Source organism: Echeneis naucrates, chromosome 22, assembly GCF_900963305.1.
Source record: "Echeneis naucrates chromosome 22, fEcheNa1.1, whole genome shotgun sequence".
NCBI classification, from domain to species: Eukaryota; Metazoa; Chordata; class Actinopteri; order Carangiformes; family Echeneidae; genus Echeneis; species Echeneis naucrates.
In genome coordinates, this window is record NC_042532.1 from 12,517,662 (window position 1) to 12,543,576 (window position 25,915).

The window sequence follows — 25,915 nt, forward strand, 5'->3', positions numbered from 1 at the left end:
AGCGGTGCTTGAAGAATGTGTGGAAGCCCACGAGGAATCCATTTTGGTTCAGGGTTTTCTGCAAACACTCAATTCCCACACTGAAGATTAACTCAACGTGTCAACACCAGTGGAATCTCCTTCTCTGTCTCGGCAAACTTGACCAAACACCCAAGCCTCAGAGGAAAATCCCCATGCATCCCAGAGCCCGGTCCAGCAACGAGTATACCAACCATGTCACCATTGAGAAACATCTCTAAATGTTTACTTTGCCTGAATAGCTCTCACACAGAGTCCTCAGAGGAAGATTCTCAGCGAGTCTGTGTATATTCTGTGGCTTGAATCACCTGGACTGTATAGTCTAGAGCTCAGAAATAAAGCACCAAGAGCGGTGTGAAAACCTCTGTGATAACCATTTACAGCATCCCATAAATTACCATACATGCTGCAGCTCAAAGTGGCTGTTAAAAAAGAAACTGGTGAGTTGTGTGGGGACAGATGAGGCAGGGAAGAGAGGAGGACAGAGAAGGGGAGGAGATTTTAGATGGCCAGCTTGTGAAAAAGGTAGTGTGGGGCAATTAGAGAGGCAAGTGTGTGTGTGTTTTTTCTGCCGACTGGCGCTCGGAGCAGGAGTTAAAATTTCTATTTTCTCTCTCTCTCTCTCTCTTTCTCTTTTTTTCTCTTTTGCAGGAGCGGAGCAAAAACTTTAAGACCTTTTTGGACTGAACAGACTGCGCCTTTACTTTGACAGGACCGGCTGCGGACAAAAGCATTGCGCATCGACTCGCTTAATTTTAACAAAGAATGTAACACATTTTTTTGGTTTGTTTTTCTTAATTTATATATTTTTTTAATTTATTATTTCTTTTTATTATTATTATTATTATTATTATTATTGTTATTATTATTATTATTGAGACTAGTCTTTAATTGTCTCCTCCTGTTCGCCTCTGGGACCTTATTCATTAGGAAGCACAGTCTACTTCATCAGGTTACACGCGGAACAGGAGCTACGTGACTTCACTCATTCTCTGCTTTCAACCCAATCTGGAGCAGATGACTTGGAAATTCTCAGTCAGCATCTCTTCTTTTCCTTTATGAGCATTTGGAGACTCTTTTGTTGGATTGTGTTATTGTGAGCATCGGGAGCAGCCAGCCACCCCCCAGCCCACCCGGCCATCACACGCCCCTCACCCCCACCCCCCCACCCCCACCCCCCACACACCCCCTCCTCTCTCTGTCTCTGCCTGGAGAAGTCTCGGTTGGAAATGAAACTCGGTTTTGTCATCACGGCTGCGGTGGCGCTTTACCTGCTGCTCTCACCTGCACAGGTAGGTCTGACACCCGCACAGAGAGAAGGAGGGAGGATCGGTAATAAGTAACAGCGTGGTGAAAGTCAAAGATGTTCATGGTTTATGGTGAAACTGTGTGATGAAGTGCCACCAGCTGAGCGCCACCCTGCTCACTTCATTCATAAGACGGAACGTGACAAACTGCATCACTCTCCCTCTGGAGCGCATGATGCGGAATGACTCACTGTTTTATTTGGCCAAGCTTACTAAGCTCATAATTACAGCTGCATCGTACTTTAAAGGCGAGCTTCGCAGACATGGATTACATTCACTCTTGAATTATGAGGGTTTTTTTTTTTCTTTGTCTCTGTAGAATTCCATCAAAGGAATGCTATGATTTCTATTTTGAATGAAATTGTTCATATTTAATGAGCAATGTCTCAATAATATTTATAACAGATGACATGTCTGCATCTGGAAAAGTATTGATTTAATTGATTCAACTCTAATGGAGTCTTTGTTAAGCACTTGGTAACATATGTCCTCCATAAATAAAGTCTATTATAATGGTGAAAAGATGTTTGCAAAACAGGTTTAAGAAAAACAAAGAGGAAAAGAAAGAATGAAAAAGGAGAAGGTTTAGGCTTTTTTTTTTTTTTTTTTTTTTTTTTGGTTTGGGGTGTTTGGGGGGGGGTTGCCTCCTGCCCTTCTGTCTCAGCATATCTCAGTCAGGAAACATTGAACAGTAAACTAATAGGAGAGTGCGGATGAATTACTAGTGTGTGTGTGTGTGTGTGTGTGTGTGTGTGTGTAAAACTATTGAAACTAAATTTCAGAGGAGTCATATCACTATCAGGCAACAGTGGATTAGTACAAAGCTGGTCTGTTCTCTGATGTCAGCCTTTGCCTTTAGGCTTTTAATGAAAATATGGCCGAACAGGACAAAGCTGAAACTGGAGTGAAGCCTTTCTCAAAGACTCTGTGTTGTGCCGTAGAGACACTCGAGAGAGGATGTGCGCTGGACATCCGGACTTGTGCCAACTCACTCTCAAGCTCCCATTTAGTGTCTGATTTCCACCCAAGGTGGTGAAGGGTTGGCAGCTGTTTCTGATGGCTCTCATGTTTAATGCAACTCCAGGTCATTTCTGTCATTCCGGTTGACTGTCACTGTCACCCATGACACACTGCTGCTGCCTGTTGAACTAAAACTTAATGCTGCAGCAGTTTAACTTTTGCCAGGCCACAGTCTGCGAATGAAAGTGTTATACGGGGATTCAGTCCAGCACTCAAGGTTGGAAAAAGCTCCATATCCCCCCAGATTGTCTAACTAGAGACTTTGCAGCTGTTGCTGAGTTGAGGGTGAGTGGGAGAGGCATGGGATCACCACATCTCCACTAATCCTCATAATCAGCTCATGGACTGCTTAGTCAAAACAGGAGTGACAAAATCCAGGGCCCTTAACACGTAGAAGGCTAAATGGCCCCCCGCCGCCACGAAGACTGACAGGAGATGTAGGTGGCTCATTTCAGAGATTCAGTGTCCACTCCATCATGCAGATGTGCTATGAGGAGCTCAGCTTGCTAATGCTGAAATGTGGATCATTCTTTAACCTTTCAGTTAGCATGAATAAGCAATTTGTTGAAAGATCACCTGAATAAGAAATTATTGTTCTATTTTACTGCTTAACTGCAAACAAGACTTTGGGATGTTTAGCACTGAAGGAGGAACTAAATATTTCACTTTTAAAGCAAACAGGTGGCACTCACAGTCACAGCTCTTTTTTTGCTTATACCGACAAAATGAGACTGTTCTGGTAGGCCGCTGTCCTGCCAGCGGACACAGTAAACTGTCAGACCGGGATACTAAAGTGGAAAGGAGCAAACACTGGCTATGTGTGTGGGGGAATCTAGTCATAAATGTCTTCCTTTGGGATTCTGAATGTGTGCCACTAATTGATACTGATGATCGTTCATCACTGTTACAACTGGCCCTGCCGTCAGCAGCCTCATGGCTCAAACACTCATTCATGTCAGCTATGAAGGTGGGGTTAAATTGAATTACTTAATTATTCTCTTTTATGACAAATGATTTACAGTACCACAGAGCTAACTGCATGTCCTATGTGAGGTGGGAGTCATTTGCGAGCTACAGTATAACAGTAGTTGTTGCATTGTGAAAATTACAATCTATGTGCAAGTTAACAACATTGCACCTTGTATCACTATTATAAACGTGATTGCGATTTAAGTGTCAATATGTGCGATTATGATTCTTCCTTGTGAAGCTCCAGTGGTCCCATTTACAGTATGGCCCCTTTGGTTGTGGGTGGAAGCACCTGGCTTTCCCATCTGAACAATGGTGGCCTCGTGGTCACCCGATCACCCGAACTGTCTGCTGGATAAAATGACACAACTGCCATCCACTGGTTATTTTCCTCGCATTCCTTGATACTCTATTTTCCTGTTTGATTTGTTACTGGCACTTCCTGTGAATGTCGTGCATGCCTATGACTCTGTGGTCTGTGTTTCAGCCACAGCAGTGTGATTATCACTGCCGGATCCTGTCTGCTCTGCGCTCTGTAGCCTTGCCAATAGCGGTGCCTGTTGCCTCCTGCCCATTTCATAAATTCCCCCACCTTATATCTAAACCACTGGAATGTTTGACACAAAATGCCTCTCTTACTTTTTTGTGATTGTGTCTATTGAAAATGCAGGTGAAATCATGCATCAACAGAGCCAAACCTGACTCATGTTAGACCGTGTTCCCACAGAGAAACAAGTCAGTGTGGGAGATGCTGCACTACTCAGAAATCAGCTCAAATCCTTTCAAAACTAATTCTCATTATATGGAGAAAATCAGTGAAGGATAAGAGTTGTAAGCTTCTTTGGTATGAGATTAGAAAATTCTTTGTTGGTGTCTTTTAAAATACGCACTTTCTTCAATTAACACCACAGAAATTTGATACAGGAAATCACTCTTGAAATTTCACTTCTATGGCAATCCTTTAACAAAACCCAAAATTAAAAATGCAAAAAAAACAAAACAAAAAAAAAAAACCCTTCCCTTGTTCTCTTGCATCCATATTTGTGAGGATGTGACATTAAACAGGTGTTTCCTTTACATCAGCAGCAGCAAAGCAGAACTTGTGCCTGTGCCTGACCATCTGCATAGCACACGTGTGGGTGTTTGCGCTCACAGTGTGTGTCTTGTACATGTTAGGCTGTAAGTGTAGCTGGTGGGATATCTCATTTCCAGTTGTTCCAATACAATTACATAAGTGTGTGTGTGTGTGTGTGGGGGGGGGGTTCTTAAATCACCAGAAAACACCAGGTGTGGGTTTGAGCTTTTGTTAGGATGCAGCTCAAGGTATCAAATGCCATCGATCATCAAAAAGACAAGCTCCACCTCCTGGCTGTGTCTCTACCTCTCACATACTTGGTCCTCTTCCAAGCTCAGATGTCTGCATTAGACGATACAATGGTAAAGACTTACTGATAGATCAGTCTTCTCTCTAGCTTCTCTCTAGTTGTAATGTTCCTGCCCAGGGGAGAGTCTCAATCTCCATCAGGAAATATGGATTTCTCCTTCCTCCTCTGGAGGAAAAGGAGGAGGAGCAGCATTGCTTGGGGCAGCCGTCTACTCAGCAAGCTTTAATCTCCCATCTGGATGTAATTTACTGTGGTTTACACAGGGAGAACAGCGTTTACTGTAATAGAGACCACAATTACCACCGGTCAGCCTTATCTCAAGACCTGTGTTGTGCGCGCATGTATGTTTGTGGATGAGTGCACAGTTTATTCAGAGGTTGTGTGTTACTGTGTGTCTTTCGGGGAACAGTTGTGCGTGTATTAATGGACTTATACAGAGGAAATGGTGTTTATCTAAATCAACATTTATATGGACCTTTACCTCTCCTCTGTTTTTTTTACTGCTTCCAGAAAACTTGGTAGTTTGTAACCAGACTGACTGTCAAGGAAAAAATTGTTCTATTGAAGAGATTATCTTTATCGTGATAAAAAATTACTCTGTTTTATGTTCACAATTTGGGAAATATGTTTATTCACTGTTCTACTGAGAGGCCAATGGGGAAATTGATACATGTCTGTGCATTAGATAAGCAGAAGGGGGTTAGCATATGTTTTCATAAAGACTGTAAACGGGGGAAAGCTCCCCTCTAATCACTACGAAAGATCTGAGAGGTATAAAAAGGACACATTCTCATTTATAACAGTTTATATGGCTAAGTATTTCTTATCCAGGCCCATTAAATTCCTGCAGTCTTGTTGTCACCATGATGCCAGACGGTCTTGTAGACTCCAGGAAGTAGTTGAAACCTGCTAAGACTTTATTCTACATATTCACAACTCAGGATTTCATTCTCTAAATTACTTAGATGAGGAATTTTTGTGGCACAACTAGTGCATATCTGTTGAAGTTTGCTGGTGTTATGACGGAGCTGTGTGATCACAAGCCCTGACCTGACCACCCTAGAGACCGGTTGGGTCGGCTGGTTACTGTCAGACCTGTAATGGCACCGCTGTCATTTGCAGTTTTAGCCCTCTTGTGTATACAAAACAGAAACCAGGTTTTTTTTTTGTAGCAGCAGAGAATAGATACAGTGACCTGCAGGCCCCGTGAGAGGCCTGGGGATTAATGCCGTGGTCATGGTGTTGATGATGGGGAATCTGGCTCTCCATAAAGAATGGATGAGGGAGATCGGCGGGCAGACTCATCTAGCTGTCTCTGTGTTGATATCCATCCTGTCTGCACCAGTGCTCTCTGTGCTGTGTGGTCTTCTGTACAGAGTTTAGCACGAGTCAAAACTGAGCTGCTGTCTTTTCAGCCCAGGCTACGTATTGTGTTTTTTATTGAGTTGGAGAGGCAGGTTTTTCACTGGCCTGAGTTATAGACAGGTCCAACTTTTCTTGCTCTACTTCCACAAAGAATTTAGACAATCACCAAAATCAGCTCAAGGACCAAAAGCTTACATCTCATCTGAAGGCCGTGTATCCACTCCATTACCGAATAAGGTTAAATTCGAACTTTGTAAATAATGGCACTGTGCCCTGTAGCTGGGATCATCAGTCAAGAAGAATTGAAGAGAGGGGTTTTCCAATAAATACTCAGCTCACTTTTGCACACAATTTATTAGTTGCTCAAGCACGTACTTGAACCCAAAGGTGCCTAAACTACACCACTAAAGCCACAGTAGCTTTAAATTTGTTCATACACAGTGTACTATACTGATTATACTGATAATAAAGTGTTTGTGGGTTAAGATTTTCACTGTTATTTTGAAGGATTCCACACATTTAGCCACTCCAGTTGCCAAAGGTCACCTAACTGCACCAAATACCAAGCTCTTATACAGTGTATTTTAGCCAAAGTGTCCTGACTGGTGGTTAATCCCAGCCATTAAAATTACTGTTACAGACACTAACACTTCTCAGAGCCTTGGCTCTCTTTCATTATTCAAATCTGTTGGCACTGTTAACCACAGGAGGTGTGACCCAGCATGCCTCTCATCATCTGCGAAGTAGCACATATGAAATCTCCATTCTGTTGTTCTGGCATCAGTCTGGATATTCCTAAAAATCTATTGCTATTGCTATTGCTCAGTGAAGTACATTTTTCATCATGAGTCAAAGAAGTCTTCAACTTCCCTCACTTATTGGAAATAACTCATTCATGGCTGACAGTCATTGTTTTGCAATCGAAAGGAGAACAGAAACCTTGATGAATTGGTCTAGCTTTGCATCATCCAGTCATGCAGGAGGAGTTCTGTCTATTTTGGGTAAACGGTAAAGGAAAGCTATCTGCACTAGATTTGCGGTACTTTACTCGTATCTAGTGCTTCGCGGCAACTGACCATGGTACCTGTTGTTGAATTGCCCATCAACCCTCCTCTCCCTCTGCTTGACCCCATGAAGTTGAAGAACCTTTTATGACCATTATTTTGGGTCCCCATCATGTTTTATTTTTGCTCCCTACGCACACTGCCCTTCCTCTGACAGATGGAGTTAAGCAAAGAGGTTAAAGATGACGCAGTTCAGCTGTGTGGGAGTGGAGAGTAATGAGGCCCAGGGCCTCTGTGGCCTGACAGCGGGAGCCCAGGGACACAACAGGTCCTCTGATGTGACCCACAAGATGTAGCGAACTCTTAGCCAGAAGCTTACAAGCTTATGCTGGAAACTTCAGAAACATGGAAGACTTTGCAGCTTCGCAATCAACCATGATGACCCATAATGATACAGTTTCACTTCTGCTGCAAATTCAACGGATGTTTTGATGTGCAACTTGTTGCCCCTCCCTGTACAAACCAATTTGGTCAGCAGCAACATAGACAGTAAAGCTTCAAATTTTTGCTCATTTAATAATTTTCTCGTAGGGGGCCTGGGAAGATAGGATGGAAATTAGGTTTTTAGGGATAGGGATTGCCATTTTGGATAATATATGATAGAGAAAGCTTGTACATCTTAAAATGGCACTGAAAAAAAAAAAAAGAAACCATCCAGTGAGCAACAGCTCTGTGCGTGGAAACATGTTGATAACAGAGGTCAGAGGAGAATGGCCAGGCTGGTTGGAGCTGACAGAAATGCTACAGGAACTTATATAAGCACTCTTCACGGCTGTTAGCAGAAAAGTGTTTCATAATATGCAACACGTTGAGCTTTGAGGCAGATAAAAAACACCAGAAAACAGCCCGTCAGGTTCCACTTCTGTCAGCCAAAAACAGAAACCTGATGCTGTGGTGGGCACAAACTCACCAAAACTGGACAGTAAAAAGACTCATGAATCCGGATTTCTGCTACTTTACAGTCCCCAATACTAATAAATCATGATTTGAATGCGAAAACCTATCTTGATTATTGCTGCTGACCATGAGAATCTCTTTATGGCCATCATTTACCAACTTCCAACAGCATAACGCACTATGTCCCAAAGCAAAAGTTATCCCAAACTGGTTTCATGAGCACAGCAGTGAGTTGAGAGAACTTTAGCAAACTTTTGGAAGGCCAAGAAACTGCATGTTGTTGGATGTGATAGACCAGGAGTTCAGGAGCATGATACTTCATACTTTTTTCTACAGTTGTGTTACTTCCCTCCGCAGATGCTTTTAGCTGTCTTGGTGTAATCATCTGTTCGTAGCTAGATACCTTGCATTTTTGTACTATAATTCAATCCTGATGTCCTGATGGAACTGATCTCTTCTCCACACCCTACATATCGTGCATGTAATACAGATTGTTCTGAGTGAAGGCATTTCCTTTTCCAGGACTAGGTCAAGTGATGTTTATTTGCTTGGAACTTAATCACAGTTAGCTACAAATGTTTTTACAGGTCCATAATGAAGACAATAAATATAAATAGGTCAAAGCAATATTAAGTGAAACCATCAGTGTAAAGTGAAACCCTGATGGACAACTCTGAGCGTGAGTCTGCCCCTGAGGCTTATTCGACAAGTTTAGACAAATATTAATGCAAAGTCATTCTCCCTGCTCCCCAAGAACTGACACTATTAATCACAGAGTTTTTATTGCAAATGCACAAGGTGGAAGGAATGACTACGTGACAATCTCCATACAGCCTGTTATATTCTGGCAGCTTCTTCTGGCCAGCTCATTCTGCTGTTCCAAACCACAGGAGGTTGCCAAAGATGCTTCCTCGCCATGTCGATGATTAACCCATGACCAAGGTCAGAAAATCTCACCACATTCTCAATGGTAACTGAGGCCAGAGCCAAAAAGCTCTTGTGATGTGGAGCAGTCTCATGAACAGCCATGGACATGAAGCGAGAGAGAACATCATATGCCAATTAACACTAGAAAAGGATTTATTTTTTTATCAGGCTGGTGTTGCTGCAGAGGATGTAAAAAAAAAAAATGAATCGATGCCCCAGAGAGTGGAAGTGACTTTTAACAATAACTTAAAGTGAACTGTGGCTAATCCACGCTGTGCATGAAGAATATTCTGCAAGTGCAGCTTACATCCTGTGGTGCTGCTGTGAAACCAGCACAGTTCAGTGAACGCCACTCTAGAAAAACTGTGCTGACGGAGCAGCAGCTGTTCTCTTTGGCCAGATGACCAGCCACTTTGAAAAAAAAAAAAAAGGGGGGGATCTGTCTCAACAGTTCCTCTTGAACAGGGAGGACTGAACCCAAGTGGTTGACTGGAAGCCCTTGTGTATCTATTGATATGAAATCTGTCATACACTATGTTCTGCTGCGGAGACGACAGATCGGCCCCAAACATGCAGACCTGCCTGACACTTATCTCGGTGACAGTTGCTTCTCTGTTACTCTGAAATGGAAATGTTTGTGTCAGCGTGAATGCATCATCATCATCAAAGCAGGACATTCCTCTTTAATCACATTGTTTGGATAAAAAAGAAAAAATGTCCGAGTATGGCACTGTGCTGACAGATACTATCCTCATGCTCAAACTAATTTTGGTTCATAACAGGAAATGGATTCAATTTAGGAATGGACAGATGGTGTAAAATGTGAATTCTAATTTCCATCATCTGGGAAAGTCCTTGTCTGTGAGTTTTGGCTCAACACTTCAAGTTCAATGTATCATAAGAACTTACACAGTTACAGTAAAAATATCTTTGCATGTGTGTGAGTGCTACAGTAACACTAGTGATGAGGAGGGGCTGCAAAAGCTCGACAGGTTGTCTGCCGCCTGCCCTGCACCGTCTGCCGGAGGGTATTTTATTAAAATGTAGTTTTCCCTTCCTGAGATGGAGTCAACTAGAGGTTTTGTATTTTCCCAGGCGAATGAGAAATGCAGTCTGTTTATCATGAGATGATGGGAAAAAATTAAGACAGAGGAGGAAACCATCAATGGGAAAATAAATAGAGCTGAATCTTACACCACAGGAAACAGATTTTGAACCTAAACAGTTGGGCACACAGGCGAGTGTGATATATATGAGAGAATGAATATGCTGATTGTCACAAAGACTTTTCCAGCAGAGTAAAAAGTAAAGTGTACAGTGGAAAAAGAGTGGATGATCCTTTTTTTTTTTTTTTTTTTTACTTACCTTTCTACCAGTTGTTACCACTGGAGTCAAAAAAAATGCTGACTGATGTCTTCATATACAGGAAATTTTGTATGTATCTTATTTTCAAGTTTGAAAATTGTGGGTGAAGGAACGAGGGTATGCAATGTGTGAACATGTTGCTTTTCTTCTGCTTTCATTTGTATGTTTGTGTTCATATTTGTTTTATTTTCAGCCACTTCATTTGGATGTTTTGTGTGTTTTGCAGAGTCTACCTGCAGCAAGCATAAACAGTACAACTGAAGGTAGGGATTTGTGCTTGTTTCATTTTCAAAATTGGGTAAATAAAAAAACATTTCACAGCATGATAATAAAAGATGACGATTGCAAAAAGAATCTCAAGCTGTTGTCTTAAGGCTCTGTTTCGACTGTGCGTTTGTCTGATGGATGCCAGTCCTGACAGAGTCCCTTCAAACAGATGTATACTCACCTATTCTGGCATCAGAACTGTTGATAAATCACATTTTGTAATGCTTGTATATCATGTATGTGGGTTTTTGGTTTTAAAGAATAGCAGGACATGTCTGCACAAGCAGAAATTACTCAACTGCTTATCTTCTCCTCATATTCTCTTTGGCTAGAAAAGAGAGTTAAATTTGATCCTTGAGATTTGTGGAACTTGAAGCTGGACTGGATTAGGAGGAGAAGCAGTCAGCTCATAGAACAGTAACTGGCCTCTTGAGCTGTACAACATTACAGTTCATGGCCTCTTCTCCTTTACGGAGATGCTTCCCCAGCCATCTCCTCCCAGCCTGTCTGCTTTCATAAACAGCTGTTGCAGTGTCAGGCTCCATTCGGTGACCCCAGGGGTCACTGCAGTCCCGGAGGTGCCTGCGGGGTAGCTCCAGCAGGGTTGTGTTCATGGCCATGTTTCCAGTGTTTGTTTTCTCTTCCCTCTGTGTTTGTTTGACTGTAGTCATCCCTGTTCCTCCCATACAGACTGTGCAACTGGGACACTTTCACACATATACTCCCACAGGAAACTGTACTCTACATTATACAAATATTTTGCTTCAAAATGATAACCGGATACACAGTGGCATATCGCTACTGGTTTAAGGTTTCTGTGTAAATGGTATGAGCATCGCATCACTGGGTTATTGAGGTAATTAGTGATACTGTTTGTGTACACCAGCGTAGGAGGAGCTGTGGAAGTGCTTTTTTTTTTTTGACACTTCTTATTAAGCGTCACCATATACTGGTCTCAATTCTGCAATCCCACTGCAGTCTGTGCTGTGACAGTAATATAGCAAGACTTACAGGTTTCCAGATAGTAATACTGCTGTTAGATAAATCTTGTGTTCCTTTGCCCATACTCCACTCACCACCTACACTGACCTGACAAGTTGATTGGTTTGTAATTCCAAAGTGGCCCATACTCAACATCGGATTTTCATTCACAGTATTGATGTTTCAAGAAGTGTGGGGTCGCAGCTTCTGCCGCACCATTGAGAAGCTTGTGGAGGTGGTGCAGGAGTATCCGACAGAGGTGGAGCACATCTACAGCCCCTCCTGCGTGCCGCTGGTGAGGTGTGCAGGGTGTTGTGGCGATGAGAACATGGAGTGCCATCCCACCCAGACCACAAATGTCACCATGCAGGTAAAATAATGGCCCTGTTCAATACAATCATGATAAATTAGTGTGATCCATTAATGTACCTACTTTATTTGCTTCTGTTGATGAGCTTACCTTTTACTTCTCAGCTTTTGAAAATCAGGCCATCAGAGCCGGGTCAGGAATATGTTGAGATGACATTTGTGGAGCATCGGACATGTGAATGTAGGTAAGAAAAGAAGTCATAATTTGTGTTGTAATAATCCTAAGTATACAATTACTATCTTTGGAAACGACATTTGTATGCGACTGATTTGCAGCAGCTAAGTATTACCACTAAGTTTATTTTTTATATTCACGATGAGGAAAAGATGATCATTGCATTTATCTACCATGCTGCAAAATGTAAACACCAAAACTGACAGCACACACTTTTTTCCCTACAACATCATAGCAGCTGACATGCAACGTGGTTCTTTATGGTTAATTTCGGGCCACAAAACAGAAAGAGCTTGGTTCTGGACAAATACTGAAAAAGTCAGTGGCAACCTTAAGCCTGAAATAAAACACGTTTACCTCATTAGCACCTAACGAAAGCCGCTAGCTTTTTCTAACATTACAAAAATGGCCTTTGTTGACTGACTCTAACCACACAGACTCCAGTCTCCTTCCACCACACCCTCCTTCAAAAGACTAGTGAAACAAATCAGGAGTGTTAGTTTTCAACTGCTTATCCTTCAGGGTCTTTGGGTTCGCTGGAGCCAATCCAGAGTCATTCTGGACAGGTCACCAGTCCATCACAGGGCTGACATATAGGGACATAAAGAGAAAGACAACCATTCACACTCACAGGCAATTAAGAGTCACCCGTTAACCTTAATGTGCATATGTTAGGACTGTTGGAGGAAACAGGGTAAACATGCAAAGTGAAATGGAACTCAAAACCATCTTGCTGTGGGGCAATAGCAACCTTCTGCCCTGCTGCCCATATTAGGAGTGTATAAATGTCATTTCCAGGAGAGAGAGTTAGCAAATATTTACAATGACTCAAATAATATTAGCCCTGGATAATCTTTTTAATTTGTCAAAACATTTGTCCCTCAGAGTGAAGACACCTGTTGTGAAGGTTGAAAGGTAAGAACATGAATCTACTCTTGTAACACTAGTTTTACATTTTTTAAAATACTTTTTCAGTTAACAGAGGCTTACTGGTGACTTTGTTCTTGTTGCAGGAAAAGGCAACGAGGAAGAGGAAGGAAGCGAAAGGAACGACAGAAAGTGAAAGAATGCGACAGGTGATGGCGCAGTGTTGAGAGGAAGAACTCAAATACCCTCAAGCTGTCAAACTGTCCAATTCAAAATGTATTTCGCTTTCTTTTGTCCTTTAGGTGCCAGATCCCTCGCAGGTAACTACAGTGGTGACCCAACCCCCTGCTGCAGTGTGGCTCATTATTTATTTCCAGCCCAGTGGCGGCATCACGAGTCTCTTCCACTAATCCATCAATGCTGCATCTGCAGCCAAAGACTCAAAAGGCTGGGGTGTTTTGCTGATTTGCCCTCCTGCTGACAGGCAGAGCGTTTGTATTGACAAGGTTCAACAGGAGGTGTGTTTTTTAATTGGTGGAAACACTGCTGTGACACACTTGATACAATGGATATCCCTGGGAGCCAGTGCAATGTAGAATCAAACAGACTGATGCCTTTTCCTTTACACTAGTTATTACTGTATCAGTTATTTTCATTTGTGGAATTCTTTGGTATTTAAAAGTGGTTATGTGTAGAATCTATATTTATTGATACAGCTTTTATATTTTGACCAGCAAGCTCTAAAAAGTTTGTCAATCTTTTTCAAACATTATTAAAGACATCTTGACTTGTCATACCAGCATATGTAGGACTGGGTGTGCAGATGCTCAGAACATGCGGTAATCATATGTCTCCCTCTAGTGGTTTATGGAACCACTGCTGAAAACTGCTGTATATGATAATATTTTCTCCATCAAATAACCAAATAGGATCAGACAAGCCCAGTCAATCACACCATCTTGTATGCATTCGTCTATCAGGTAATAACCCTACTCTACTCTATCTCCTCAGTGCCATGTGATCAGACAGCAATTGGAAGTGTTTTACTGCCAATTCACACCGAATTACTAACAATATTTATCAAAAAAGTTTATTTACTAATGATGTCCAGAGAGGATTGTGTATAAATAAATATATCAAATTGTGAAGTATACAAATTGTTCTTTGAAATCAACTTTTATTACTTGTGTGTCGTGGATAAAATACTAGCTGCTTGATAAATAAAGAAACCTCAGCCATGTGAAAACAGTTTATTATGAAGCACACCAGAAAGCCTGCAGTAGGCTGCCAGGTGGACATGACAATACATTCAAGCGGCCACCATTTGATATTGATGTCTACACAGAATAATGATTACAGTTATTCCTATTTTGTTATTATGTGGTTGCAAGGTTATTACAGATACATAAACAGTACAGTACAGGAAGGAGCCAGCTGAAGTCCTTTGAATTTCCCTCCATGTAAGACTCAAAAGACAATCTCTATGAAATTCTAAAAAGTAACATCTCTACTGTTTTAGGATTTTGGTTCATTTAAATATTTATTTTGTAATTAAATTCTTATGGTTGTCAGCTTGTCTTGTGTGATTTAATTGATTTACCACACAGAAAAAACTTGTGACAGCAAATACCGATAATGTCTTCGACACTTTTCACTTTGTCATGAACAATCTTCGACTACATCAATATTTGTTTCATAAAAATGCATTTACAATCAGGATGAAAAGAAAAACAAGGATTTCGTCAATTAGCTTGAAGTTACATTGATGCTACTAGTGATGTGCCGTTTGTGAACGATTCGTTCATTTTGAAATTACCTTAACAGTCACAAGTCATCTCGTTCTTTCTTCCCTGGTCTGCCCACGTGCGCCACACGCCCAGATTCGATCACGAACGAGTCTTTCTGCTGCATATTCTCAGTGTAGAATGATTCGTTCTCATTCCCTCATAACTACGGCTCTTTGGGTCTTTCGTTCATTAATCACGTGGTTACAGCAGTAACATGACCAATGCTGTCTGGAGTCTGAGGGGAGTCCGGTCTGTGGAGGGATCCAGTCTCTGGGGGGGTCTGGTCTAGTCCATAGTCTCTGGAAGACTAAATATGGTGCTAAAACAGCTGATTAATATCCACACAGCTCCACTTTAAGGGATCAGGAAAGGAAAGGAAACTGGAGTTTGAATTTCTGTTTTTTGCTTCCTATCCAGCAGGAGTCAGTCACAGAACAGATATTATATGGACACAATGAACACAGTCTAAACTCCGGGGGGGTCTGGGGGTCCAGTCAGTGGAGGTCTGTGGAGGTTGATCCATAGACAGTAAACTGTTATCAAACTTGTACTTATCTCAGATTTCAGCCTCTTCTCTCTTTCCCTAAACTGTTCAGCTGTCTGTCTCCTCTCCTGTCCTATGTGCTCCATGTCTGGTTCCTCCTCTGCCTCCTGTTTTGATTGTAAATTAGGGCTAATAGATTCAGGATGATGGCAGAAATTAGAGTCGCGGCTCCGCACCTTAGCTAGCCGCCCCCCTGCAGCCGGTGCGGGCCGACCTGAAGCAGCTCCTCGGGCAGCCGGGATCTAGTCAGGGCGGCTGGGTGACCGTCCGAGACAGGAGGAATGGTCTTAGGCAGCGGCCCGGTTCACGTTTCCAACAGTGTCTGAAAGCCGTGCACTTTCAGTCATTACTCAAATGGCAGCTACAGCGCCACACTGGTTCCCATGAACGAATGATTTGAAAAAAGATCCGTTAATTTTACTGAACGAGACATGAGTCAGTGAAACGATTCCCGTCACTGAAGGCAACATTAACCTGCACGGGCCTCTGTGTCCTCAGAGCAGAGCCGTTGTCCTGACAACGCCTCCGGTACGTCCGTCACGACCCCACGGCTGCGGCCCTCTGTGTTGTCTTCCAGGTCCCTGGGCTGATTTAGAATCCATCCTTCGTAGGCATAATGTTTTCTAAACAAAGGAATGCATTGGAAGAGTCTATACCGATGTAAAAAAAAAATAGTTTTAATGCCTTACATTCATAGAAATAAATAACAAAATAACGCAAAATAATATTTATGTCCCAAAGCGGAAATTACACTGGAGAACTGCTGTTGCCTGCAAGACCTCGCATGGGGACAGAGTTTATTGTACCAAGAAGGCACAGCTAACGTCAGCTTGAAAACAGATAATAATAAAACGATAGGAAAGTACAACATTGGGGGCTAATATAAACGCATATATGTTTTCAAGAAAACGACATATTGGTAAGTAAAGAACAAATTATTGTTATTAGTTTCTAGTGTTGCGGTGGTGCGTTTGTTTGCTGAGCTAAATCTTTAAGCTAGCAGGATGTGCTAACAGAGCAGGGCTCGTGAAACACCGAGTGTCGTGGACACAATCAACAGCTAACGTTACTGTTGTTTATCTTGCATTTCAAACACGGATACTCTGTTACACGTCACAGATTAGATGTTTTATCACGTTTAGGTTAACAAACAACCGCTAACAAAGTTAGCAACAGCAACCGCTAGCAGCATTAGGGTGTAATCGACTCCGGACAGCACAGACCCCCAGGCTGGGATATTTATTGTTTAATTTTTTTTCTTCATTGTGTGTAATACACTGCATCCATGTGGTGACGAGAAGCGATGAAGAGCATCTCTAATACTAACGAGGCTGGTTGTGTGGGAGGGGCAGGCCTTTAAGCCTGAGATCAACATAAGGTCACAAAAAGATTACAAGCTGTTGCCCAGTTTCGTGTCCTGTTCATATCATGTTAATGAAACGTTATACTTGATGTCATGCAAGCACAAAGCATTAGCTTTATACGTGCAGTGAAGTCAACACGTTAAACACAAAGTAGCATTTTCTATACGAAACAGTAAGAGAAAAACAGCAGTAACAGTACAGAGTATTGCACTTCTATGCATTTCACCTGACAACTCGTTCTGCTTTTTTCACTGGGTGTAAACGAGTGTGAGCATCACTCATCTACTGACCCACTAGTTATTTCTGTAGATGAAATAGTTGCCAGTTGTAAGTGACCTGTACATTGACGGACCAAAGTGACACAAGAAGATAAAAACACCGTAAATCATAGACACACAACAATGTAATTACAAGATGACTGTGTCTTTTTACTTCCTTAGTCTTAGTCCTGAGTGCATACTATAAAGCAAATTTTGTAATGGCAAAAACATACTCCTTATGGGTTTTGTTTGTACTAAATCTAGGATACTAATATTTAGCTCTGAACCCTTTATTTTCCCAGAGCAGACAAGCATGAGCAGTTTCAGTAGACCCAACAGACACAGGACACTGGCATTCACCCAGGCAACACACATCAGAGCATCCAAGCCTGACCTGGAGAGAGATTCAGGCTTCTCAGGTGGGTTCAGTTATCTTGCTACACAGCGATCGAGCCTTTGTTTTCATATTTTCATATTTTCCTTGACTAGAAAGATCAGAGTCAAGACATAAACAAGGTCAAGTGACTCAAGCAAGTCTGACAGTTTAGGTCAGATTCTTTATGTATGCTGTAATCTAATGGAGCAGTTTTTCCTCATGACCTTTATTACCACTATGAAGACAGACCTGGATTTGGTTTAATCCCCCCTCACTAGGTTAATGATATCCTTTAACATCTGTGACTATTTCCATGATACCCATATTTTGTGTTAGTTACTGTGCCCAATAGAAAGGTCTGTTGTTTTTAAACATTATGAAACCCATATGCCTATCTATTTCTCCTCAGATGCCAGCTCTGAGTACCTCAGCACAGTCGATCTGACTGACTCTGAAGATGCAGGAAGAGCTGGGTCATTATTCGGCCAGGACCCATCTGGTCCGCAAATTGCTTTGATGGGAGGCTCATATGCTGGACTGTCTCCAATGATCATCATGAACAACATAATTCTAAATCAGGTAATTTGCGGCAATGTATATTGTGTTTGTGTTGTGTTTGTCGAGCACCACTTGTTATAGCTTGCATTTGTTTGTAGTCTGACAATCACTTGGTGGTTCATCCAAGTGTGTCATAAAGGCTAACCAAATGAATTCATTCACATTTCCATGCATTGCTGTAATATGAATTATTTCTATCTCCTCAAGGGTGATTTAATCCTTATTTGCTTAATTTTGTCATTACTTCAGATTCAATTCAGAAATGAGATTTTAATGTTATTGACATTAAATATAAGTCATGATTGATTTGCTATGTTTGTTTCCACCTCACTTTGTTACATCTGATTTTTATTGATACATCGAGTTTTTCACCATAGTCTACACAGAGGCTATTCAATTAGCTGCTAAGCTTGAATTTTCACTCCTGTGAGTTTCACTCACTGAGATTGTCGAGGTTTGAGTTCAGTTTTGTTCTCAGTATTTATGAGAACGTCGACTTCTTGTGGTGGAGGATTCACTAGCCAACATTCTGAAATTTAGCTGTTGATTTTTTTCGTTCAGGTTCCTCTCTCTCATTTGGTAATAATTAAGACTACGGTAATCCAGTAAATGACTTTCAGATGAGAGCATGTAAGGATAATTGTGATTGTAGTTTGATTGTTATTTATATTGGTTAGTACTTAGGAAAAAAAATCTGAGTTTTTTTCCCCCAGTTTGAGTGTGATCCTTTGTTTAATGACTTGTATCATACTCAGTGTAGTTTATTATAGTGTAATATTAACACAGATTTTCTTTACTAGGGATCTTCAACAGCCCCAGCAGAAAAACAGTGGGGTTTTCCTTCACCCTTGGAAATGATACCTCAATCACAGGTGGTTCTTCTCCAACCCATGGTATCAAATGGAAGCAGCAGCTCTTCAATGACATGCTCTGAAAATACCCGACAATCAAAAGGCTACATGCCCATTCTGAAGTCTTACCCCAGAATTGCACCTCACCCTGTAGACGTGACTAAGAGGTTGGGATCCTCCAGGGTGAGGGGGCACTCAACGTCAGGGTATGACCAGCAACAGAGGAGGCCCCACCACAGCCACAGGCTCTACACCTCTCCAAGCCCACAGCCAACATCGCAGACTCCAGTCCAGCCCATCTCCAGTTCAGAAGCAGCAAACAACCGGGCGCCAGCTGAGAATCAGGACCAGCTCAAGTCTCTCTATTCACTGCCAGGAACCAGCTGTCTGCCACCCTGCACAGAGGAAATCAGTACAGAGGTTGACAGTGACAGGATGGAAGCTGACACATACCAGGATGCCCTCTCAATGGACAGCAACAAACTGAAACGTTTCAGCAATACCTACAATATTCTCCACCAGTCTGGGTTGCTGGAGATCACCATGCGCACAAAGCAGCTTATAAAAGAGAATAAGCGCACCCAAGGACAGCTGCAGCAACTTCAGGAGCAAACAGCTCTGCTGCTGGAGGCTCTGAACAGCAGAGACCCACAGCTCTGGACTAAAGTCCAGCTTTCTCTGCAGGACATGAACAATGAACAGTGGGGGGCTAATGCTCAGAGAGTCCTGGCTTAATGTATTGGTAAACATGACCAGCAGTCCCAACTCTGGGGAATGTTGGGATGATATGGAAAAAAATATTACTTAAATACTCAAAATAGTCAACACAGCATCTAACATTGTAACGAGACAATAACAAAACCAAACCATATTTTAATGCTTTTGAAGAAGGCTGTAAGTATAAATTATTTCAACATTGCAGATAATGAAGACAAAACCATTGACAAAACAATTCCAACATTGGTTGGAATCTCCAAACATAAAACTGTAACACATCCACTATTATTAAGTGGGCGCTAAGAAGCATGCTTACATTTCAAACCCTTGCCTATAATAAATTTTCTTGCCTATGTTATTTCGAAATAGCAAGTATCACTTGCAATAGGGCTATGCCTCCTATATATCAAACTTTAATTGCATACGCATGCCTTACAGCACATATGAAGACACATGGGGTTTTGTCCCTTTACAAGCCTTGTGTTTGCTGTAGCAAAAATATAATAATAATTTTTACTTTTTAGATCAAATAGAAAATGCAGTATGGATTCACATGGCCTGCATTTTCTCGTTACCGAGATTCATCCTGAATTACTGAGCTTTTCTATATTCTTTGTTTTTACATTTTATAGTTATTGAACTGTAAATGGCACCTTTGTCAGGAAGTGGATTGCTCAGTAGTAGAGTTCAGGGTGAGAGTGAACCAGCTGAGTGTAGAAGAACCAAGTTACACCCAAGCACAACACATAAGGGGGTAAGTTGTGCATTAGTTTGAAATTGGATAAAACGTCACTCCCAGACATACACCCTTCTGGTGCAAACTGCTCCAGGGGTAGGTAAACTGCTGCATAGTTGTTTTGGTTGTTTATTGTTTTTTGTTTTTTATTATTATTTTTTTATTTTTAAATAATCCTGTTAGTTGATGTAAGTGTTATTTATTTTTGATATGGTTTTTGTCCAATACTAAAGCTGTGTGACTCATATAAACAAACCAAGCACATTTTAATAAGTTTCCCTGCTCACTGGGAAAACAAGCTCCGTTATTCAAGATACTTCTAAAGATGTAAAAGTAGAAATTAATGAAAAACTGACCTTGTAGCAATTGAAGTGCTGTAGCCATACTATTGTTTTGACTTTGCATATGTTGCTGCCATGCTCATTCCTTCTGCACTTTTAAGTTGTAGTGTTAGTAACATTAGTTGAATCTTTCAGACTGAAATGACAGCTAAATATTTTCATTTAGTTTCCCATTAGAAACTTGAACTTTAGTTTCAGGATTACTGACAAAATTTTTAGACAAATTATATTACTTTTTTCTCTACATGTCTGTCATCATAAAATAATGTGAATGTAAATGTTTAACTCGATGCCTGTGCCTTTTCAATATGTTTTTGCTTGTACTTCATATCAGTGCTAGAGTAGTTTTCATTTTTGTTTTTCATTAGCTTCATGTGCAAGAAAGTTCAATATATTTTAAGGTCTCCAAAGAATTAATGTTCTTCTTTCAAGGAGGTCAAAACAAACCATAGCTCTCACGACACATTACATTCATATCTGCACTGGAAAGATTATCTCTAAGACCAATGAAGTCATAAAGAATTCAGATTTAATCTTTAAGTCTAGGTCAACAGTTATATTATTTATCTTTGGCATGAAACACTGCGGTCACAGTATTCTTCCATCACAAGTAGTTGTAAAACTAAGAACTAATCAAATCAGGTTTGGTTTTATAAGGGGAAAGTGATACGGTGGTGGGTGGGGAGTTAAAATTACTTTTTAGAGATTTTCTTTTTTCCTGTTACTGTTAAATGTGCTTTCTGTATCAAGTTTAGTCATTTTGACTAATATGGAGCTCTCATAAATGTTTGTTTGAAGATCATGTCCTCTTGGTCATCTATTTCTTTTTCCTGTCACTGGTGTTGATTCTGATACAGCGAACGTCCACGTGGACGGAGCGGTGTGGTTTTCACATCCGGGCACTTGGCGAGGCACACTGCCGTTAGCAAGCTGAGCGACAGCCATTTTCTTTCTCCCGCAACGAGAAGATACCACGCAAGTGACAGGTGATAGCTCACTGTTGATTTTGCACAAAATATGTTTGCGTTGGGTTATTTCAAATACAGGAAAATGGCGATATTATTGTTGTCTTACAGACATAATTACCGCCGCTGTACATGCAGGCTAAGCAGACATGCACCTGCCTGTGGGCGAAGCTAAGCACCCCCCAAAGGTTGTGTTGAAAAGTTATTTTTTTACGCTTTTAATTCGTCTTTCACAAGCTCAAATAATGTCCCAAGAAAGAGTCAATAGTTTGTAGGTAAAAAGAACACCCCCCACCCCTCGCAAATGGTACGGCCCTGCTCGCACACGCTCTCCCAGCACCTGTCACTTATGTTTCATGCTAACGTTAGCCCTTGGCTAGTCTTTGGACACGGTGAATAAACGGGAACGTAAACGATAACTCTCAAGCTGTTTGAGTCCAGTTCAAATGGTTTCCGCCCTGTTAGGTTAGCCTGTCGGTCAATTTTGATTATTTATGTCTTTTAATTCAAATCTTAATAGAACACAGACGCACATGTCACTCCTTTGCTTATGCAATTAGCATTGTCTGTTTGTTAGCAGGAGCAATCAACATGCCCATAAGAGCCCCAACAATGTTCTCAGCCTTCAGGTAAGTGAAAATGTAAGGCTAAAAGTTTCTACAATGTTAGAGCACAAGTTAGATTAATATCCCTCAAGATCAGCTAGAAGTGGGTTTAGTAGCCAAAAGTTGTACTCAAGTAGGAGTATCATGTAATTCTCCATAGTTTTGTAATGAAAGAAATTATACTATACACAAGTTTATTTCCTTACTTCTGCACATCCTGCCACTTCAGCCCTCTACAAACAGAAGACGAAAGATCAGTGCAGCTCAGGCCAGCAGTAATTTTACTTGTCAGTGGAAAATAAATATTTTTGAAGTGATTATTTCATGTACATTTTAATGGTTAATACTAATGGTCCATATATACTGTATCAGCAGCACAGTAAATACTAGTTAAGTATACATTTTGCACCAGTGATTCTGGTCATAACATCATAGTGTTGTTTAAAAAATAAACTGGTGTTAATATTTCACACTGTCGCAGTGCCAATTAATCAAAATTAGTGTCACAATTTTGCACTGAGAGTTTGAAGTATTACTGTTGTAGTGTTCATGCAATTTTATCCTTATTGGTGTCAAAATGTTAGTTTAAAATAACCCTATTGTAGTGTTAACCTAAAATTATCCATATTTGTGTCAATATTTTACACTATTAGAGTGTTTGTAGTAACACTTGTACTAATTAATTTAAATGTGTCCATTTGGGTGTTAATATTTTACACCATCAGAGTTTAAGTAAGCACTGGAAATGTTGATAATCTCAACATTATTGAAAGTGTTAATTTAACGCTGAACCAGTGCTTCCCATATAAACACTGGGTCAGTGTTAATTTTAACTCTGGGGGATTTCAAATTTGCTGTGCTCCGTGTTGAGAAACTGAAAATGGCTGTTTGTATTATGATTTGAATACTTTTATTGGTATAACAGGAATAGACAAAATAGCTCTAAAAAGGATACTTATTGAAATTCAAAACATCTTTGACATGAGCTTGAATATGTCAGTAGCTCTAGTCGCCACAGAACAGTGAGAAGTCCTTGCTATTCTCATATAGGGGCCCTATAATTAGCAGTCTAGTGAATACTTTGGGGTCAGTATGCATGTAAGACACAGTCTTATGGCACATTGTGAATAATACCCTGGACATGGAAATCATTTTCACATTTCCCTTAATCATTATTTAGAAAGGAGCACATAACTATACCCTCATCAAGCTGACTGAGTCACATTCTTTTGAGTAGAAAACATCAGGCTCAACAACAATTCACGGTTGTATTGTCTGTCTCTCGTGTCAAGCCTGGCAGTTGATGCTATAGACTGTATTTTTCTCTGTCTGCTAGCCCTTAATGTCAAAGTAGGTTATTGTCATAAAAATTAATTAACTGAATGTCACATCGTAGGATTCTACAAGTAAGTGTGGAAGAGCAACACACTTTGATAATCTTAAATCAATAGCTTCATACAAATTTGCAAAGCTGTGAATGCATGCACTTATGCAAAGCCATATTTCTATTTTTAATGTCAGCAAGTAATACTGCATGTAAAACTATATCTCAAAAACAATCCCTTTCTTTAAATATTGCTTTTTAAAAAGCAACTCAAAGGATAAACTTACATTATGCACATATACAAAAAGTTCACATTACTTATATGGCTCCTGTCCTTAAAGGAATGTACGCTAAAAGCTAACTATTTTATGGACTACTTTAAAAGTCATAAAGCATCCGTTTAGTTTTCCATATCAATTACCACATAGATCTCAAGAAAGCATTTTCTACAACTTGTGAGAGCTTTTCATATGGCCTGTGGTTCTCACTCAGTCCTGTTTATATGCATCTGTGTCATCAGCGCAGATCTCCACTGTCTGCACAGGCAGGATAAGGCCAAGGATCCAGCGGGTCCCAAAAACATCCTTTAGGTTGGTCCTCCACGGGCTGTGATTCTCCACAAGCTGCCCTCTCTGCATCTGACACCAGGTCTGACCCCGTGCCACCAACAGGACCTGCTGGCAGCAGAAACCAGCACAGACCAGGCCAATGCCCAGCCACACATACAGCATGAGCACCACGAACAGCTGCAAGCCTGAGATTGTTCCTGTGAAGAGAAAATGAGAAGGGGATCTGAATCGTCATGCATCTTACAAGATCAGGTTTACTTGGAGATCACAGAAACTCACCCATGAAGAAGTAGCCAGTGGAGAGTGGGAGAAGAGTCAGGAAGGTCAGTGGGTTCTCAAAGGAGATGGAGTACTCTACTGTGAGAAAAGCCACGCCAAGAACCAAAGAGTACAAACACGTGCATGATGTGTAGATGCAGAACATGATGAAGTACCGCATGTTTTTGTTGCCGATGCAGTTTCCAGTGAAAAAGCAGTGGTGATCCCGCTTCAGAATAACTTTCTTGCACAGTTTGCAGAAATGGCGGCCGTTCAGGAGGTAGTGAGCATCCACCTTATCTGAGCAGTGTGGAGAGCACACTGGAACCGCTGTCTCGTTGGCACTTTCAGCAGGATATTTGATAGTCATTATGTAATTCCCCAGTGCGTTGAACATCAAGAAAAGAAAAACAGCTGTGTGAAGAGTTGTTGACCCCTTCAGTGATGTGTCTGGGTTTGGGAATATTGTTGGGATGAAGAAGCAGAAGTGCAAAATGAAGGTGACTGCTGTGGCCATGATGAAGTACGCAGGTGCGACAGCATTGAGTAGCCTCAGTTTTAACATCCTGGTGAACATATCTGTGTGAAGTGAGTGAAAAAGACACAGGAAGCACAATATTATCATGAACTAGTTACCAAGAGTTCAGTCAATAGTAAAATTCAGTCCATCACAAAATATTTCTTTTACTGCTTTTCTTTATTGCAGCTTCTTTGATGAATTTGTTTCTTCCAATCTCATGAACTGGTTCAGAACATGAAGCCTCTGACTGAAATACATGTAGGCCTACATAAATATACCTTCAATTAGGCAAGACAGATCACAGAATTGTGTGACCCATTCTTTAAGGCAAGACAAGTCTGATTTGATGAAAAAAATAGTTCTCTGAGCCGATGTGGGTTTCGGGATTCTCGGGGGCCATTGAGAATACCAAGAATATCCCAGCCTTTCTACACGTGATCTGCCAACCTGCAACACAACTACACAGCGCAGACCACAGGCTGAGGCCAAAACTGGGTCTCTGTGCCCTTAAACAGGGGTTCCGTCTGAAATCACCGGGAAGCCCCAGTGCAGACGACAGAGAGCATATTATACGACCAAAAGCTTATTCCGCTCTCCTCTTTCTTTCTTTTTTTTTTTTTTCTTCTTTTTCCAGGAGACAGATCAGACCTTGGCCACCGATGGCGCCAATAATTTCATTGCCATGACGACGGGGTTAAAATGATAAAGTCCGCCCTCCCGGTGTCTCCTTACCTGCGGAGCGGAGGAGCTGTCCTTTCAGCACCACGGAGCCTCGGGTCACCGCTCAGCGCTCATCCACACAACGAGCTGCTGCTGCTGCTTTTTATTAAGAAGCTCACTGATCCTTTGTCTACCGCCGCCTGTTGGTCTGGATGCGTCCAGGTTTACATCAGTGTGAGACCACATCATATAGATTAATAATAATGACATCACAAAACACACAGCGGGTAAATCAGGTTGGGTGAAAATGGGCTCGGATTATCGCTTCGCTTTGTTCTGATGGAGTTTAAATGATCTTGTTTGTTACATTCGCCCCTCTCATTTCCCCCTCACTATGTCAGCATTTTTTTTGGCTAAAACTTTGAGTAAAGTATCATTACTTGGCTATGATAATTGTTTATGGCTAATAAAAACACAATTACAATTTAATTAAAAAACCGGGAC

General features: G+C 41.2%; 3 protein-coding genes across 3 annotated transcripts; 2 read left to right on the forward strand and 1 right to left on the reverse strand.

The window, feature by feature from the left end:
- Positions 1–1,184: 1,184 nt before the first annotated feature.
- pgfb (placental growth factor b) lies at positions 1,185–14,478 on the forward strand. Its single transcript, XM_029493464.1, has 7 exons — positions 1,185–1,310; positions 10,544–10,580; positions 11,739–11,935; positions 12,040–12,119; positions 12,995–13,024; positions 13,123–13,185; positions 13,279–14,478. Exons 1-7 carry the CDS (start codon positions 1,248–1,250, stop codon positions 13,298–13,300), a joined length of 492 nt encoding a protein of 163 aa, XP_029349324.1. The 5' UTR covers positions 1,185–1,247; the 3' UTR covers positions 13,301–14,478.
- Positions 14,479–16,102: 1,624 nt separating this feature from the next.
- On the forward strand, positions 16,103–21,178 carry cipca (CLOCK-interacting pacemaker a). The gene is made up of 4 exons (XM_029494103.1): positions 16,103–16,226; positions 17,234–17,350; positions 17,717–17,886; positions 18,666–21,178. The coding sequence occupies exons 1-4, from the start codon at positions 16,202–16,204 to the stop codon at positions 19,449–19,451; spliced, it is 1,098 nt and encodes a 365-aa protein (XP_029349963.1). The 5' UTR covers positions 16,103–16,201; the 3' UTR covers positions 19,452–21,178.
- Positions 21,179–23,892: 2,714 nt separating this feature from the next.
- zdhhc22 (zDHHC palmitoyltransferase 22) lies at positions 23,893–24,808 on the reverse strand. The gene is made up of 2 exons (XM_029494423.1): positions 24,253–24,808; positions 23,893–24,170 (listed from the first exon to the last, which is right to left on the reverse strand). Exons 1-2 carry the CDS (start codon positions 24,806–24,808, stop codon positions 23,893–23,895), a joined length of 834 nt encoding a protein of 277 aa, XP_029350283.1.
- Between the last annotated feature and the right edge of the window lie 1,107 nt (positions 24,809–25,915).